Genomic DNA, 19774 nt, shown 5'->3' on the forward strand with positions numbered 1-19774 from the left:
GGCTCACTGCTGAGCAGAGAGCCCGATGCGGGACTCGATCCCAGGACTCTGAGATCATGACCTGAGCCAAAGGCAGCGGCTTAACCCACTGAGCCACCCAGGCGCCCTCTTTTTTTTTTCTTAATGATTTTATTTATTTATTTGAGAGAGAGAGAGAGATCAGTGGGAGAAGCAGACTCCCCGCTATGTAGGGAGTCCGATGCGGGACTCGATCCCAGGACTCCAGGATCCTGACCCAAGCCAAAGGTAGTCGCTTAACCAGCTGAGCCACCCAGGCACCCCTTGTTTCAACAATCTTTTTTTTTTTTTTTTTAGGATTTTTAAAATTTATTTATCAGAGAGAGAGGGGGAGAGAACGAGCACAGGCAGACAGAATGGCAGGCAGAGGCAGAGGGAGAAGCAGGCTCCCTGCCGAGCAAGGAGCCCGATGCGGGACTCGATCCCAGGACACTGGGATCATGACCTGAGCCGAAGGCAGCTGCTTAATCAACTGAGCCACCCAGGCGTCCCTTGTTTCAACAATCTTAACTTGTCACCTTTTATGTTCTGTTTCAAGGCCTGGAATCAAGTGTTAAAAATCTTGGCATTTAATTTACTTTGGGTCTACAACAACACTTAGAGAAGTATAACACATAGATTACAATGGTCATTTTAAAATGCCTGGCTAATTCAGTAAGCATGTATGGCACACATACCGTTTTGTACAACCTATACACTGTGCTAGGCCATGGAGTGGAATGCAAAGGGAATACGGTGCTGTCTCTACTCTCACAGCAGCTCAAGCCATGTTAGAGGAAACTAGATCTGTAGTACACAGTAAGAACTAAGAAATGCTTTGGTTTTCTGTAGGCTTTTTGTTGTTTTGTTTTAATGTAATGATCCCTCCTTTCCTACTTTTCTCCTGGTCTTTAAATTTGTTGAAATATCTAGAGGGCTTCTGAAACTATGTGTTCTAGGGAACTGTCATTGGGTAAACTTGGAATTGATGTTAATAGAAACATTGTCCTAAAAACAAACAAACAGGGGCACCTGGGTGGCTCAGTGGGTTAAGGCCTCTGCCTTCGGCTCAGGTCATGATCCCAGGGTCCTGGGATCGAGCCCCACATCGGGCTCTCTGCCCAGCAGAGAGCCTGCTTCCTTTCCTCTCTCTCTGTCTGCCTCTCTGCATACTTGTGATCTCTGTCTGTTAAATAAATAAATAAAATCTAAAACAAACAAACAAACAAACAAAAAACATTGTCCTGAGGAGGGATGCAGGATGATGCTTTGCTGGTTGTCTCTGTTGAAGCATTAAAGTTGTGAATTTAGTCTGTTAGACCAAAGACTGTTGCTATATGCTGGGCCTAGTCTAGTATGCTGGGCTTAATTTTCTTAGCCTTTGTGATACAGCTTTAAAAGATGCTGAGGTAAATTTTAATCAGGTTGCTTTCATCTTTTATTTTTAGATTACCACCCTTATTAATCATAAAGATAATACCAAAAAGTCTGATAAAACTCTGCAAGCAATTCAGCGTGTAGGACAAGCGGTCAACTTGGCAGTCGGAAGATTTGTGAAAGTCGGGGAAGCTATAGCCAATGAAAACTGGGATTTGAAAGAAGAAATAAATATTGCCTGCATTGAAGCTAAACAAGCAGGTATGTGATATTGATGTTAATGCCTATTTATACCAGTTTTATTGCTTTGGATATGATGACAAATTACTGTCTTATTTTGAGTAAAGGTGGGTACCTGTCTTAGGCCTGTGATTACAGATTCTTACAACATTAAAGGCCTGGATTAGCTTCCAGGAATATTGAACTTCTCTTGGCTCAAATCCTAAATCTGACACATTGAATTCTTTCATTGGGTAGGGTAGTATCTTCCATTCTTGCCATTAACCATTGAAATGCCAGAGATATAGGAGAATGTGAGGCATGGACTTTGGCCTCGAGGAGCATATTAGTTAATTGCCATTGTGTAGAAAATGGAAATAAAAATTAGCATGTTCGGGATTGTATGTTTGAGCCCCACATTAGGTATAGACACTACATAAAATCTTTTAAAAAATTAGCATATTCCTGTATTCATAGCAGACAAATCATAGCGTCTTCAAATTTTGTAATGGCCCACAGTTTTCTATAGCTGGTGGCACAAAAGCCTGAGACAACCTGGGGTGTTTTGATGGATACAAACAGTTCACCTTTGTTGACGTATAATTTATCCATTTGTTCTTTCAGTAAAGATTTGGTGAGTACTGGCTGTATGCCAGGCTTTCTTCTAGGCCATAGGGATATAGCTGTGTACGTATCAGTCAAATGTCTGCCCTCATAGAGCTTGCATTCTAGTAAGGGAGACCAGAAACAAATGAATAGATATATAATAGTTATTCATGAAAAACTCAAGCAAGTATGGGTTAAGAGATCAATGGAGGTATATTTTAGAGAGGTCAAATTGTCCCAGTTTTTATGCTGTTGACATTTGGGACCAGATAGTTACTTGTTGCTAATAGTTTGTTGGGGGTGGGGATGGCCTGTGCTTTATAAAGTGTTTATCAGAATCCCTGGCTTCTGCCTGTTAGACGCTATTAGATTCCCCGCTTTCCCCACTGTGACATCAAAAATGTTTCCAGACATTGCCAGATGTCCTTCATGGGGTCAAAATGGCCCCCAGTTGAGAATCATTGAGGTAGGGGGTCAGGAAGCCGCTCTAAGGAAGTAGCATGGGAGCAGAGTCTGCTCCATTGAGGGTCCCAGCTACATGAAAGACTATCTGGAAGAATGGCATTTCTGGCAAGGAGAAGAGTGAGAACAGGTATGGCCTTCTAGAAGGGCAAAGACAGGGCTGTGTTCTAAGTATCAAAGCCTAATGGAAGGCTTTATGCAGGTTGGTGACATAATCTCATATTTTAAAAAAGTCACTGGTGGTTCCTATATGAGGAGTAGATATTAGGAGGCATGAGGTTGAAATCAGAGACCAATTAGAAGGCTGTTGCAGGGGTTCAGGTGATGAATGGTGGCCACTTAGATAAGGTCATTGCGTTTGAGGTGGTAAAAAGTCAGATTGCATTTGGCTTTGTTTTTTGTTTTTTTTTTTAAATCAAGGTAGAGCTAGTACAATTTGCTGATAGTTTGGATGTGGGATGCAATAGAAAGAAGAGTCATGGATAACTCCAAGGTTTGAAGTATGAACAGCTAGGGAAATGGTGGCCATTTACTGAGATGGGCAACCCTGAGGGAGGAGCAGGTGTGTTTGGAGGATCATCCTAAGTGAAATAAGGCCAAGGAAATATGGAGGGGCCAACCAGATCATACGTGGTCCTATATGTTATATGAGTGACTTCAGGTATTACGCTATAGATGACAGATTGAGGAATTTTCAGCCAGATAAGAGACATAGTTTTGTGTTAGAAATCTTTCTTGGTAGGATAGAAGGAATGAACAAACAAGGGTCAAGTAGAGAGAGTTGAGGATAAAGGCAGGGAGATGAATATGGAGTTTTGTTTAATAAACCAGGCTAAGTCAAGGCAATGCCTTAGGGATAATAAAGAACAGGGAGAGTACATGAAATATTCATTAAGGTGGTTAAATAGATAGACTTCATTATTGGTTAAAAGCAGGGAGAATTCTGAGTTGACTCTTGAGTCTGTAGCCATTCACTGTGCTAGTGAATAGATTTCAAGTGGGGAAGGAAGGATGGTTTTATTCTATTCATAATTTATATTTTGCCTTCGTTGTAAAGAGGATTTAAAGTAGCTTACAATAAAAGATACATGTTTACTAAATCCATTACAGTGGGTGATGAAAATAAATATCAAAGTCGGAAACTTCGACCAACATTGTTACTCTAATTAAGCAAGAAATTTATCTTTGTACTTCCTGGAAGGCAAGACACAAATGTGGGAAAGAAAGGGTTATATAATTCTCATCATTTGTTGAAAGGAAACAAACCAGCTTGTCAAGTGGAGAGCAGCTTCTTTCCTGGCACTAAATTATCGTGTGGGCGCTTATACAACAGACGTTACATAATGCAATGGACAATTCAACAGAAAATGTAGAGATGTTCTACATATTACTGTTGTTTTTTTTTTTTTATAGCAGCCCTTAATTAAGGCAAGAGTAGGGGTTTTTGAATGAAAGGGCAAGCTGAGTCCTACTCACCTTATGGGCTTTGTAGGCTGTCACTGTGCTCAGTATAGGGTGAGAAAAGAGGATGTGGTCCACCGACCCACACTCCTGTAGACTGTGGTACTTGGAAGCCATCTGTTGTCATGGACTCCACCTGTTGTCTCTTTTTGAAGTGCCCTTCCCCCTCTTGAGAGCTACCTCTTTTGTCACTCTGGTAAGAGAATGAGAACGGCGCCTCCTGGAGTTGTGTAGTATGGAAACCTTATTTTCTTTTAACATGTACAAATCTCAGGCTTAACTTGAATAATGTTTCTAGCCCACTCAGCCCATAGTTTATTACTGTCTCCTTTGGACAATTTAATATTTATTTGAGGGAAATAATATAAAGTAGTAATAAAGAACTAGGACTTCGGAGTTAGACTGCCCAGATTTCAGTCTCAACTCTTCTCTTGATAGCAGTGTGATATTGGGCAAGCTATTAAAGGGTTTTAAACTTCAGTTTTCTCATCAATAAGATGGGGGTCCTGTTAGTGTTTATAGAAGTATTTTGATACAATGCATGTATGCATTTGGCACATAGAAAGTATTCAATAAGTATTAGTTATCATTATAGTTTTGTTTTTGTTTTTGTGTTTTACTTTTCTTTCCTCTGGTGAGGTTTTTCTTTTTTTCTTAAAGATTTTATTTTTAAGTAATCTCTATACACAACATGGGGTTCGAACTTACAACTCTGAGATCAAGACTCACACTCTCCATTGATTGAGCCAGCCAGGGGCTCCTCCTCTGTTGAGTTCTTTCATTGTGTTTTTACATTTTGTTAAATAGAGGTGTAATTGACTTATAATGTTATGTTAGTTTCAAGTGTACAACAAACAGTGATTTTTCTATTTGGATATACAGTTGACCCTTGAACTACAAAGAAGTTAGGGACACCAACCCCTGTATACTTGAAAATCCATGTATAACTTTTGGCTCCCCCAAAACTTAACTCCTCATAGCTTACTGTTGAACCAGAAGTCTTACAATTACAAACAGTTGATTATCCGATAATTTGTATGTTGTACATATTACATAATATATTCTTATAACCAAGTAAGCTAGAGAAAAGAAAATGTTATTAAGAAAATTATAAGGGGGGCACCTGGGTGGCTCAGTGGGTTAAAGCCTCTGCCTTTGGCTCAGGTCATGGTCTCAGGGTCCTGGGATCGACCCCCGCATCGGGCTCTCTGCTCAGCGGGGAGCCTGCTTCCTCCTCTCTCTCTGCCTGCCTCTCTGCCTACTTGTGATCTCTGTCTGTCAAATAAATAAATAAAATCTTAAAAAAAAAAGAAAATTATAAGGAAGAGGAAATACATTTGTAGTAGTAGCCTTGTTTATTGAAAAAAATCTGCATATAAGTGGACCCACAGCTTTCAACCTCACATTGTTGAATGGTCAACTATATTGTGAAATGATCACCATAGTAAGTCTAGTTAACATCTGTCATCATACACAGTTAAAAATTTTGTGTGTTTAGTAAGAATTTTTAAGATTTTCTTTTTTAAAAATGCAATTTTTTAAAAAAAACATGTAATAGAGTATTAAACTATGGTTGCCAAGCTATATATTACATTCCCATGACTTATTTGGTAACTAGAAGTTTGTAATGTTTGACTCCACCCAATTTGTGTCTCCCTTCAGCATTTTTACTTGTCTACTTAGTCCCATATTTTTTATGGGAGCGCAATAAATATTTGCAATATATTGACTGACTTCAGGTTTTCACATTAAGGCACAACAATCTAATTACATACACAAGTTAAAAATGGCAACCACGAAGCTAAAAGGACAGCTTTGTGACTTTTTTAGGGAGCTAATTTCTGAGCAGTCTACACTTTGAACAATTTTATGTTACGGAAGAATTTGACCATGTTAGTAGAACTAACCAAATGTTATCATCCCACGTAGTTAGGAATTTAATGCCTGGGTTTAGTCAGAAAAAAGAGAAGTTACATAATGCCATATGTTCAGGCTCTTATGTAGCATCTTTAAGGATTGAAAGCTGTAGGAAAAAGTAATATTTTCCAGAGGTCGAGAGGAAATATTTTTATCCTCAAAGCTATTGCACACTGATACTTTTTCTCCTGCCCATTTCTGTGTTCAAGAAGGTTTAACTCTAACCCTTTTTTCCTCTGTATATTTTGTGATATAAACTGTATTAGTAATCTATTGCTGTGTAACAAATTAACCCAAACCTAGCAACTTAAAACCACAAACATTTATTACCACACCTAGTTTCTGAGGATCAGAAATAAGGGAGTGGCTTAGCTAGTGGGGTCTGGGTCAGTATCTCACAAGGTTACACTCAAGGTGTCTGTTTGGCCTGTGGTTATCTGAAGGTTGACTGGACTGCAGGATCTGCTTTCCAGTTCCCTCTGTTGGTTTTTGGCCAGCTTCACTTCTTTGTTGGCTTTTGGGCAGAGGCCCGAGTTTCTCCCTATCTATGCCTCTTTGTAGGGATGGCTGCTTACAAGGTGGTAGCTGGCTTCCCTGAGAGACAGAGGGAGCAACCAAGATGGCTACCTTAGTGTCTTTAGAAACCTGTCTTGGAGGTAACATACTATCACTTCTGCCATACCAATCCTTGTATGATATGGGAAGAGACAACACAAGGATGTAGTAAATTCCAGAAGGTGGGCATCACGGGGAGTGATCTTGGATGCTGGCTGCCACAGACTTCCTCTATTAGTAGAGTTTCAGTTATGGTCACGATATGTAACCAGTCCATATTTACAGGCTTGTTTTTGAGTTTTCCTGTGTTGTTCAAATTCTTGTCACCTGGAAGTAAATTTATCATCACCCTTTCTATGCTCTTCTGATTTTTAAAGTGATTCAAGTTCACAAACTTGAAGTCATTTTTTTCATCTCTTTTTCCTATCATTGCTCAGGTGCCAATTTTATATTTTCTTTACCTGGTATCTCCCAAATCATCTTTTTTGTATTCCTATAGCTGCCTTCTTGTAAGATCCTCACTGCTTCATACCCACAATTGAAATTCTGCCCGAGTAGTACCCTGACTTTGAGTCTTTCCCTTTTCCAGATTGATCCTAAATCTTGACTTCTTTATGTCATACCCTGTGACCTGTCCATTAAAATTCAGGTACTTGTACTCAAGATCCTTAGTTTATGGGCTGATACGTTATCGGGTACACACACACATATACATATATACATATATATGTATATATACAATATTATATATTGATATAATAATATTGACAAGGGGGGTTTTGTGAGAAAATGAATCCTTTGTGCATTGAGGTTTATATAAGATATAAACAATTACCTTGAACATTGCAAGATGATGGAAATTTATTTTTTTTAATCTTGTTAAATTAAACAGTATAGTTTGGAAGAAACTACAGACAGGCTTCATTTTTAAGGAGAACAAATATTTGTATTATATTATTTTATTGATGGATAATTGCTATTCCAGAAATCAAAGCATTTTGATAGTGAAGAAGAGACTTTTTCTAGAGGGGTTGGACGTTCATTTGGTAGAACAATTTATGCTGGGCATCATAAGAAGTATAAGTTCAAAGAGTAAGCCTCAGGGTTAGCAAGTGTCTTGAGTTCTCAGGAAAGATACATTTGTTGTTTTCCCACTCAGAGCCGGGGCTGCTCAACAGATAAACTTGCATATCCCTTTGCCTATGGATGGTTTTTCTAGGCCCCCTTATTACTAAGAATGCCTCCCAAGGGCCCAACGCTTGGTCTTCTTTCCATGGGTGTTCATAAAAGCCTGAGCCTCTTCAGGCTATGGAGATGGGCAGTGACTGCCATCCCCGTCCGGTACATTTCTATCCCTTCACCCCTGGCCAAAGTCTTGGCAACTGCTTACTGCCCTGCTTTTGCTTCTTCTTTGGTTATTGGGTCTTAGGATTTCTCTTATTTGGTCTTACAGAGAAGGCTTTTTTAGTTTAGATCATATAGTTTGCTGTATCGCTAGAAGAAAAGTTAAAATATTTTGCAGACTTGGTGAAGGCAACACATTTCTCCAAGTTCTTAAGAATGTGCCATTGTTTTGTCATTAGAGAACCTCCTACGATAATCCTGTGCTCATTAAGGAGAAGCTGTTTCTTCTTCCTGAAATGAGACCCTAAAGTCAAGTGTCTATGGAGCACATTCCACTGGAGCACATTCCGTTCAAGAATAGAGAAAACCCCCTTTGCAGAATAATACATACAATATAGAAACAAAACAAAAACAAAAACAAAAAATAGAGAAAACCCTGCATTTTAATTTAAGTGCATCTTATTCCCAGTTTAACTTTTTACCCTTTCCTTTCTTGTTAGGAGAAACAATTGCGGCGCTTACAGATATAAGCAGCTTGAATCATCCAGAATCTGACGGCCAGATCATGATTTTTACAGATAAGACAGGAGTTATAAAGGCTGCAAGATTACTTCTTTCTTCAGTGACAAAAGTGCTGTTGCTGGCAGACCGAGTAGTCATTAAGCAGATAATAACATCACGAAATAAGGTACTCGTCTTTCTGTGTTTCTGTGTTATGTCTTTTGGGGTTGTTCAAAAGTGTTTATTAGGTTAATTACAGGGAATTTGGCAATACTTGTCAGTTTCAATTATTTATGCCTCCAGTTTAAAAGTGTAGTTTAAAAGTGGTGTTTCTTTTGCACCTGTAATTCCTAAACAATATATGCACTGGGTCTGTACATTTAGATGTAAATAGTATTTCTTCCCAGAAAATCGTTATCTACTTGTTGAAGCTTATTCGTGAAAGCTTTTCATGTGCACAGATTTGGGAAGAAAAGCCAAGAACTATGACAATGTATGTAGTAAAAACCTGGTTGATAAAAATACCAAATTCCTCAGTACCTTTTTTTTTTTCAGACTCAGAGGATAATAATTTGTAAGCTTAAGAAAAAAATTCAATCATCTGAAACCACAGTTTTCCACGGAAATCTACGGAATTTCTGTTGCAGCATCCCTAGAGATTATGAATAATCATAAAGCTTGCTGAATAAATTTAAACTCTCCCAGTCTAGAAGAAGTCTTCCAGTCACTGAGCTAATGGTCGTGCTCCCCCATCATCTGGGGAGGCCAGGGCATGGAGAGTCACTTCTTGCCCTGGATAATTCCCTAGGCAAGGAGGAAAACAGTTTGCCAGGGAAGGGATTGTCTCATTGGAGTTTGAGGACAGCACTACCTGATGAGCACTGAGTCAACTAAAGAGAGTGATTTTCAAGTGAAAAAGAAATTGGAGAAGTGGATCGGGCAGTGCTGGAGTTATAGGAAAAAGCCCTCTCTCTTTAAAAGACAGAATTTCTGCTCAGTGGTAGCAATCTGCCTTATCTGTGCTGGTCGCCTGGATTTCCTGAGCTGCCAGGGTGGCTTACCAGCCATCATATCCTCATTTTCAAAAGTAAACACAGGATATCTGTGTTTTCTTTACCTATCTTGGTCTGACAAGAGCTAATCCAGTATTATTATTTTAGAAAAAAATATTTGAAAATATGTTTCACATCTGTTCACTTTACTTTTAGTATCAAGAAAACACCTAACATTGTCTCTTGGCTCTACTATAGGTTTCTGAAGTTGTTTGTTTGTTTGTTTGTTTTACCCCTGGCTGCCCAGAGCCTCTTGGCAATTAATTTATTCAACACAGACAATTCCTGACTGATCCGAACTGTTTTCCTGCTCTCGAAGCGACACACCTTCCTTTCCACTCCTCCCTGTGCAGGTGACCTTCCGTCTACTTTCTTGGGAAGAATAAGGTTCCCCCAGTTCTGGTTCACTGAACCTTATGGCTTCCCTGTAATACCTTTATGCCCCCTGTCTTCCTAGTTCTCTGAAGATTGGATTACCTCTGTCCTGCACATGTCCACCTTCTCCAGACTTTGCTACATAAATGATCTCTTCTCTTGTATCTCGAGTAGTTTCTTGTACTCTTTCTCCTTTTAATTTTCAAGTAAGCTCAATTCTCCCCACCGTAAAAACAAATTGTTCCCTAGATGATTCTAACCTTCGGATGTGCTTCTACTTCTCTGGGCTCCTCCTTCCCTGTCTTCCCCTCTGACGACTCCTTCTCAGCTCTCTCCTAGAATTCAGTGTCTCCTTTTTCCTTGACATCTCAGTCTCTTTCATATCTACACCTGACAATCAATTACTCTCTGTTTTGCAGGTTCTTGCAACTATGGAAAGACTAGAGAAAGTGAATAGCTTTCAAGAGTTTGTCCAAATATTCAGTCAATTTGGAAATGAAATGGTGGAGTTTGCACATCTAACTGGAGATAGACAAAACGTATGTGTTTACCACATTTAAACATTTTCAAATACACATATACTTTGTCATTTAGATGGAGGTGTGGTCTTTGTGATCTTCTGGGTTGGTTTATTTGCTTATTAAATTTATAATCTTGGTGTTAAAAACCTTTCATAAAGGAGCTAGGATGATGTAAGTAACTTTACATGACTTTTTTTTTTTTTTTTTTTTTACATACATTTACCAGTTAAATATGTTCTCACCACACACACTAGGAGAGGTCATGTTTGCCTTCAGAGCTCAGATCTAATACTTCCTATTTTAGGAAAATATATTTGACTCTTCTATGAGGGCTCAAACAAATAAGTTGAGTCATCATAATTATATATTCTGTTAGTATTTTATTGTATATCTGTTTTTGTAATTTGTTACATATTCTGCTTTTATCTATTTCCATCAGTTTTCTCCATTAGAATCAATAATAATAAGTCAAGCTCTTATTTATTTGCATTAGCTATGCGTTAGGTACTTAATACACAACATCTCATTAATTTTGAAAACATTCCTATAAGGCAGGTGTTGTTATTACTGTTTCACAGCTAAGGAGATAGAACCTGTGAGGATAATAAACTTTCCCAAGGTCACTCACCTAACAGATTGAACTTCGTTGTGTCTGATCTTGGAGCCTATAGTTTTTAACCTACAGTGTGATATTAGTTCTTCATAGGTCTTTTCCTCAATTTAGACTATAAGCTCCTAAATTTAGGGAGGCAGAAGACCGTATTGTATCTAGCATTGACTTTTCTTTGTTGTGGTATTCATGCATGAGTTGATCTTGTCAGCAAGTTAGATATGTAATAAGGGACCTCTTCAGATTTTTGGAACAGTCCTATAGACTATCATGTTGGCCATGAACTTTCCTGGTTGTGGCTGGAATTGGAAGATGGGTATTCGCCTGGTTTTATGAACACCTCTTTTTGTCCTGTTGACTAGCCCTCTAACAGATTTTTTTCGTTCATTTGTTATTACTGTATAATAGATGGTGTTATGCATGGCCTACAACCCACAAATGGGAAGACTGACTAATGCGACTGGTGAAAATCTTGTGTAATTCAAATTTCAGTGTCTGTAGTTAGGTTTTATTGGGACACAGGCATGTTAGCTTGTTTACGGACTGTCTCAGTGTGGCTTTCACACTGCAGTGGCTGAACTAGTTGTTGCAGACTCTCTGTCCCAGAAAACCTGAAAACTTTGTTATCTGGCCTTTTGTTGAAAATGGCTGCTGACCTCTGATTTAGATGGCTGTGACCAAATTATTATAAGAGTGTTTAGTTCTAGATTTGATCACAGCACTTAGGTACTTTCTGTAATAGCATACATCCTATCAAGGGCTCTATGAAGAGAAACTAAAAGAAAAAATTCAAAGCACGGCGCCTGCTTCAGACTTCATAATCCAGTTGGAGAAAATGAGAGACCCGAAAACATCTTAAGACTATTTCAGAGCAGGGCGCCTGGGTGGCTCAGTCATTAAGGCCCTGCCTTCGACTCAGGTCATGATCCTAGGGTTCTGGGATCAAGCCCCACATCAGGCTCCCAGCTCTTGGGGAAGCCTCCGTCTTTCTCTCCCACTCCCCCTGCTTGTGCTCTCTCTCTCAAATAAATAAATAAAATAAATAAATAAAATCTTAAAAAAAAATTTCAGAACAGCATATTGGTTAAGTTTAACCAGACATGGTCTCTGAAAGTGTTGACATCTAAATATCTAATTAAAGGAAATAATAGCGTACAAATGTTTGATAAATAGGTCGCTCTTAATGGAGTAAAGAATAAGAAGGTTGTTTCCGGTCAGGAGGGAAGGATTTTGGTGTGGGCACGAGATTGTCAGTGTGTAGGCCACCAGAGTGCGGGGTGCCAGGCATCACCCCCCTGCTCCGTCTCAGGTCCTGGCTCTCCGCCCTCAGTAAGGGCACCTGTTTCTTTCCATACACTGTGTTGATGGATTTAGATCAAAGCGCTGGCATTTTATAAAACTTTATCCTGTTTTTTTTTTTACTTTGTCACTTTTTAAACAATGTTACTCAATTGATTCTTGTTGCATAAATGAATTTTCAAGAAGTTATTTACAGGATCCTAGACAGCTCAGTGGCTTTATTTCATTTTTAGGATCTGAAAGACGAGAAGAAAAAGGCAAAAATGGCAGCAGCCAGGGCAGTTCTTGAAAAGTGTACAATGATGCTTCTCACAGCCTCAAAGGTAGGGACGCTTTTGTTTTACCCGCTTATACGCCTCCAATTTATGTTTTACATTTTTTAAAGAGATTACAGTTACACATTGGAACATAGGCCACTGCAGTCAAATCCCAGTTACCTTTCAGCAAGAGGGCCAACTCCTGCCCGCCCTGCAGACAGCAGTCAGTCCGCGAGTCCCTGCTGCCTGAGCGCCCCCACTGCGGAGGGTGGCATGGAGGTGCCGAGTCAGGGCGTGTGACGCAGGGTCCCTGCCTGCAGGGGTGCCGGTGTCATCGGGGAGCCCGCACGTGTACTCCCGACACAGCGAGGAGACTTAGAATCTGTTAAGTAACAGTGGAGTAGTAATCCAGCCTTTAATTTGTATAGTGTGTAAATCCGCACCTCTGATTGCTTTTGCTACTTTTAGCGAAGTCGTCAGTCAAGTGCTGGTGACTCCGCACCGCATCTGGCCAGCGACGCGGTGCAGTCCGAGAGGAGAGTCGTCCGCCGCTCAGGAGCCGCTTGTTTAGAGTCGTGGTTTCGGCTCATGGTGTTTACCCTGGGCTGGCGTAGCGAAGCCTCCGCGGAGCGCGCTGGCAAGGCTCTGATCACGTCCAGGCCCCTGAGCAGCTTTCATTCACACCATTTTCCAAAGTCAAAGATATGTCCGCTGCCATAGAACATGTGGTCATGTGTTCCCGCTCTTTTTTAGTTTTCACACCTGGAAGGCAACATTTAAAAATAGTTTTAATCATGATGAAGATAGTCCCCCCCCCCCCCCCATTTTAAGTAATCTTATTGAAGCATAAAGATACAGTTTTGCACTCTGCCTTTTTCACTTAACCTTGCTATCGCTTTTTACTCATCCTGCTTCCACTTTTAGTGAGGAGAAGCAGCTGGGTGAGCCAGGGACCCGGGAGATTTTGGTAAAGAATCATTTTTATTAGCATGACAAGTTCTCTGTCAGATTTTGTGTATTATGGTATGGGCCCAGTCTGAAAATAAACATTCTCAATTGTTTTGAAGACATGTCTCAGGCATCCCAACTGCGAATCAGCCCATAAAAACAAAGAAGGAGTATTTAACCGAATGAAAGTGGCGTTAGATAAGGTGATAGAAATCGTGACTGACTGCAAACCAGGTGGAGAGACTGACATTTCATCTGTCAGTATTTTTACTGGAATTAAAGAATTCAAGGTAAGAATGGGGAGAAGATATATTTTTTTCTTTCCGTATCAGAGGAACAGCTCTAGATGTAGTATGCATGTGTTGGTGTAATCTTTTAGAACAGATGCTTCACAAAAGCAGATACTTTTCTTCAAGACAGTGCCACTCTGTGTAAACTTAGTATTCGGTAGCATTTGGTTTAGCGTCGTCTGTATGGAGATCGTTGGGCTGGGGTTATAGTAGCTCCCCGGGCCCTGTGTCACTGCATGCTTCGGGAGCCTCCTGTCCTCTGTACAGAAAGGTGTTCCCTGCCCAATCAGCAGTGCTGAGCTTTCCGAGGCTGATGACAGACAGCAAATCATTTCTTTTGGAATCCCTGCTCTTCCCTGAGCTCCACGGTGGAGACTTGGAGACTCTTGTAATAGTAATAGTGTTAATGTTAATTAAAACCTAGAATGGGGATGCCTGGATGGCTCAGTGGGTTAAGCCTCTGCCTTCGGCTCAGGTCATGATCCCAGGGTTCTGGGATTGAGCCCTGCATCGGGCTCTCTGCTCAGTGGGGAGCCTGCTTCCCCCTCTCTCTCTGCCTGCCTCTCTGCCCACTTGTGATCTCTGTCTGTCAAATAAATAAATAAAATCTTAGAAAAACACAAACAAACCTAGAATGAACACTAATTCATGCTAATGTGTACTGTTGAGCATTTACTCTGTGCCAACCCTGTTCTGAATGCTTTACATGTGTGTACCTATAAAATTTTATTGCTGCTCTTCTGTTGAGGAGACTGAGAAATAGAGATTAAGTAATTTGCCAGCAAGGAAGTGCCAGAGCCAGGATTTGAACCCAGGCAGTCTGACACAGAATCCCCACCATTTTTGGGCAGAGCTTCTCATGGGAAGTCAGAGAGCTGGGGAAGGTGCTCTCTGGGTCAGAGCAGGGTCTGACTGAGGAGGACCGTAGGGAGTCATTTTGTACAACCTCTCATTTAACAACTGGGAAAAATAGGGCCCTTGGAAGTCATCTAATAGGCCAGGCCTGCAGCGAGGATAACATCCCTTCCATCTTTTTAACTCCTCCTTAGGTTGGAATATGGGGTGAAACAAAGTCATGGAAAGGCCAGTTATTTTTAGGGGTCATTGTCTTCATGAATAGTATCTAATTTAATCATTAACTTCCCTGTTAGGTGGGTACTCTTATCACTGTGTTTCTGAGGAGGAAAGGTGTAGTCCCCGGTGAAACCCTTCTTTAGAACCCGGACTCGCTAATCCCAAAGTCCATGACCTTGCAGTTTGTTCCTGTGGGTTTGCTTGTCGCAGCCGGCCCTGCCCTACATCTCTTCCTGAGGGGAAAGAAGCTACAAAGACCAGTCATTGTTTTGAGAGTTTTTATTACCTAAGGGATTTTAGAGATTATTTTTCTAATCTGTTTTTTTTAATAAAGGCTGAGGGGGGAGATGTTTTCTCAAGGGTTAAAGGACAATTAGGGAAACGAATAGGCCTAGAGCCAAGTCTGTTGCTTTCTGATGCCAAGTTGGGTTCCAGGTTAACTCGGGCAGTGCTGCGCCTGTAGCTGCTGCCAGCTGCTCTGGACGCTCTGGCTGCTGATCCTTCAGCATCGGGCGTTCTGGAGGACAGAGCTATGAGGAATAGAGACTCTGTCTCCCTGTCACTGGGCATCTTGTTGGCATCTTAACCATTATTACTGGTGGAGAGTATGATCTGTAGATGGAAACTGGATATCTGTACTGGGAATGTATGGACAAATTTTAGGAAACCGCATAAATGAATGGCTTTTGAAAAAATTACTCAGTTGCTGTTTAAAAGCATGTGTATGCTCTTTCAAAGGGGAGAACCAAAAACCTTAACATAAATGGTGTGTGGTCAACATGACTGATTTTTATATTGTAATTGTTTCAATTCTAAATTCTCAGATGTTCCTTGTCAGTTCCATACCTGACTTTTATCCATGTTCTTTCCTATCTTTAAAAAAAATGCTGTCTGGGAACCTAGGTGGCTCAGTGGGTTGGGCCGCTGCCTGCAGCTCAGGTCATGATCTCAGGGTCCTGGGATTGAGTTCCACATCATGTACTCTGCTCAGCAGGGAGCCTGCTTCCTCCTCTCTCTCTCTCTGCCTGCCTCTATGCCTACTTGTGATCTCTCTCTCTCTGTCAAATAAATAAATAAATAAATCTTAAAAAAAAAAAAATTGCTGTCTACCTTGAATGGGGTGGTTACTGTTACACCTTGGGCCAAGAGAAGAAGGGGAAGCAGGCCCCGCTGTGGCCTCTTGACCCTCCCAAATCTTGGTATTTTCATGGGTCCTGTGAAAATGGGTCAGATGCGAGGATTAACTTGAGTCTATGTTTGTGAAAGGACTTTAAAGTGCTAAACAAATGTAAGCTATTCTTTTTTCTTTTTTAACTTTTTTAAAAAAAGATTTTGTTTATTTATTTGATAGAGACGCAACAAGAGAGAGAACAGGAATGGGGGGAGTGTGAGGGGGAGAAGCAGGTCCCCTGTTGAGCATGGAGCCCAGTGTGGGGCTCGATCTCAGGACTCTCGGACCATGATCTGAGCCAAAGGCAGGTGCTTGATAACTGAGCCACCCAGGCACCCCTTACCTTTTTTTCCCCCTTAATTTGAGAGAGAGCATGAGAAGGGATAAGGTCAGAGGGAGAAGTAGACTCCCTGCCGAACAGGGAGCCTGATGCAGGACTCTATCCTGGGATCCCAGGATCCTGACCTAAACCAAAGGCAGTTGCTGTAAGCTATTTTTTTTTTTTGAATTTTCTTTTTTTTTTCATTTATTTATTTTCAGCATAACAGTATCATTATTTTTTCACCACACCCAGTGCTCCATGCAATCTGTGCTGTAAACTATTCTTATCCTCACATTCAGTGTGAGCCAGTCCTGGTCATCACCACTGATTGCCTCTTGGCCCAAGGTATTTTTACAACACCTCACAGGCTGGAGGTTAGATATAGCTGTAGTGTCATAGTGTCAGTTAGACCCCTGAGAGAGAGACGTGCCAGAGAACACATGTCTGTCACATGTGTGGGCAACTCTGAGCACAGGATGGCTGAAGTGACAGGTTGTTTGGGAACTTGGGAGGTGGTGAGACATACTGTCAGGAAGATCTATAAAATCAAGACCCTAGACGATTTGGTGTTATGCGGTAGAAATTTGAGCTTAATTGTATAGGTGGTGAGGAGTTACTTAAAGGGAGGTAGCACTAGCAGAAGCTTTGCATTTCAGAAAGATGATGCTGGTAGAGAGGTGCTGTCCGGTGTACAACAAAATGTTGGGAGATCAATTCGGGACTTGGAGAGTTTTGCTGAATTAAGGAAGGGAAAACTGGTGCCTTTCCCAGCCCTTCCCATACCCACATCCTCCACACCCTGGCCCCTGGGCTCAGCACAAGTTCAGATTTGGGTGTAACAAGTCTTTCAGGACTTTGCCTCAGCATTTCACAGATGCAGATTCTCTACCTGCGGGCGGGTTCATTTTTCCTGCCGGTTGCTACATGATCATGCTTTTCTGCCTCAGTATTTACTGATTTCATAGGAGTGTTGTGTTGGCAGCTGTTGCAGTGAATCTCTGCGTGGCCGGTGGTGGCTCCTGAGCAATGTGTCCTGGAGAACAGAGTCATCGCTGGAGGCTGTATTTCCCCCAAGCCCTCAGACAGGGAAGGAAATTGCTAGCGTCTCTCTGGGCACTGCTAGAAGTTACAGCGTGTTTGGTTAGGTGGGAATATTGACTCATGGAGATGGATATCCTTTTCATTCTCAGATGAATATTGAAGCTCTTCGGGAGAATCTTTATTTTCAGTCGAAAGAGAGTCTTTTTGCGACTCTGGAAGTCATCTTGGAGCGCACCGAGGACTTCACTGATTCTGCCTACACCAGCCACGAGCGCAGGGAACGCATCTTGGAACTGTCAACTCAGGCGAGACTGGACCTGCAGCAGTTACTGTCCATGTGGATTCAGAGTGTAAGAGCCCTTTTTGTCAGAGTAAACCCTACAGGGTAGCTCTTCCCTAAATCTCTGAGAACCGTGGAAGCTAGCATAATCACCAGGAGTATGAAGGAGGTCTGGAGTGGGGCAGGATGTCTTATCCCTTTTCTCCCTCCCTCTTGGCCCAGAGCATCTTTCCTGTCCTGCGCTCATGGTACTTGACATTTCTAGACCTGTCGTTTCTCAGTTTCTCACCTGGCTTGCTATCCTGGATTCTGTACCACCGTCACTACCACGAGTTCATCCCGTCATCTCCACTTGTCCAGCAAACTCACCTCTGGAAAATTCCTCCCCCAAATGCTTCTGACCTAGAGGTTCTTGTCCCCTGAGTCTTATTGGCAGAGCCATTTACACGTGTACAGTGCTTAACTCTGAGGACACTGCATTTACACACACAATTTATTATATTATTTATTTATTTTTAGAGAAGGAGAGAAGGGTGGGTGGGTAGAGATAGGGAGAGAGAGAATCTTAAGTTGGCTCCAAACCCAGTAGGGAGCTTGAGGTGGGGCTCGATCTCACAACCCTGAGATCATGACCTGAGCGCGAATCAAGAGTCAAACACTTAACCAACTGAGCCGCCCAGGCGCCCCTACGGACACAACAGTTTAGACAACCTTTTGAAGTCTAGACGCAGTGAAGACAAGGATAGATCCAGCAAGCAGGTAGAAGATGTTCCACACTTGTACTGATTCCTGGTGTAAGATTTTGAGCAGCCATTCAAAATAGACTGGCATGTATACAGCCTGGGAGGTTATGTGGGCAGGAATGGTAAAGATGGGCAGAGCTGGGGGCACCTGACTGGCTTATGGGAGAGCATGCGACTCTTGATCTTGGTGTCATGAGTTCGAACCCCATATGTGGCATAGAATTTACTTAAAAAATAAAAAAGGGCACCTGGGTGGCTCAGTGGGTTAAGCCTCTGCCTTCGGCTCAGGTCATGATCTCAGGGTCCTGGGATCGAGTCCCGCATCAGGCTCTCTGCTCAGTAGGGAGCCTGCTTCTCTCTCTCTCTCTGCCTGCTTGTCTCTCTCTGTCTACTTGTGATCTCTCTCTGTCAAATAAATTAAAAAAAAAAATCCTTAAAAAAAAAAAGGACGGACAGAGTGGGATAGCACAGAGAGCTTGTATCCAGACTCTTGTAGAGAATGGTTACATAATGGAGAGATAGAGGCTTGAGACTCTCGCTCCCACACGGTTTATTTATTTCTTTGACCTAGGTTATGTAAAAAAGAGTATTTAATGTGATTTACAACATAAGCATAGATGGAACAAATCTGGCACCTATGAATAAAAGCTTTGGCAGTAAAGACCGAGGGGTGAATGTGGCTGAGAACAGCAAATGAAGGAGCAGTTGATTTTTGTGTAAAGAGATTGGTTTATGAAGGTAGAGTAGATATAAATCAAGATTTTTCTCCTATTCCTTGGAACTGCAACAGAGCAAATGGTCATACCAATGGGAAATTAACCTAGAGTAGAGAGTTGTCAGGGCTAAAAACAACATTTTGTGATTACTTCGAAATATCTGTGTGATATCTAACCTGAAGCATGGATTGTTTCAGTGTTAAATTTTAACCCCAAGCATCAACAGAAGAAGTCAACATAAAGAGGAAATGCTCTCTGTCCGAGTCTGTCAAAACTTAAATTTGCAGTTAGCACCTTTCTCATATTTCACAAGCGCTCAGATCTCTGAGTTGGCATGCCAGATGTATTATTGTTCGTTCATTCATTTTTGTTGTTACTGAGTACGTTTTATATGCCAGGCACCAGAAATCTAAAGGTGAACAAGATAAATTCTTCGCCTGCAAGAATTTTGCAATGGAGAAAAGTGTGGGAAGGGGTCAGACAAGTACAGAAAGTTTTGTAGGTGTCCTAACAGAGGTACAGACTGTGTGTTGTGGTGATTTGAAGGAGAGCAAATTTATATTTAGGGAGATGAATCAAGAAGACTGCTTGAAGATAGTGACATTTGACTTAGATTTATCTGTTCAAAGAACGGAG

General features: G+C 41.3%; 1 protein-coding gene across 2 annotated transcripts in view; it reads left to right on the plus strand.

Annotated features, from left to right (window-relative positions):
- Positions 1–19774, plus strand: part of CTNNAL1 (catenin alpha like 1) — a 63159-nt gene that overhangs the window by 15922 nt on the left and 27463 nt on the right. For both annotated transcript variants that reach the window (XM_059411124.1, XM_059411125.1), the window contains exons 2-7: positions 1446–1635; positions 8439–8626; positions 10286–10405; positions 12530–12619; positions 13621–13791; positions 17549–17749. In XM_059411124.1, coding sequence (XP_059267107.1) covers positions 1446–1635; positions 8439–8626; positions 10286–10405; positions 12530–12619; positions 13621–13791; positions 17549–17749 — 960 coding nt within the window. The remainder of the gene's footprint in view (positions 1–1445; positions 1636–8438; positions 8627–10285; positions 10406–12529; positions 12620–13620; positions 13792–17548; positions 17750–19774) is intronic.

Source organism: Mustela nigripes, chromosome 9 (assembly GCF_022355385.1).
Source record: "Mustela nigripes isolate SB6536 chromosome 9, MUSNIG.SB6536, whole genome shotgun sequence".
NCBI classification, from domain to species: Eukaryota; Metazoa; Chordata; class Mammalia; order Carnivora; family Mustelidae; genus Mustela; species Mustela nigripes.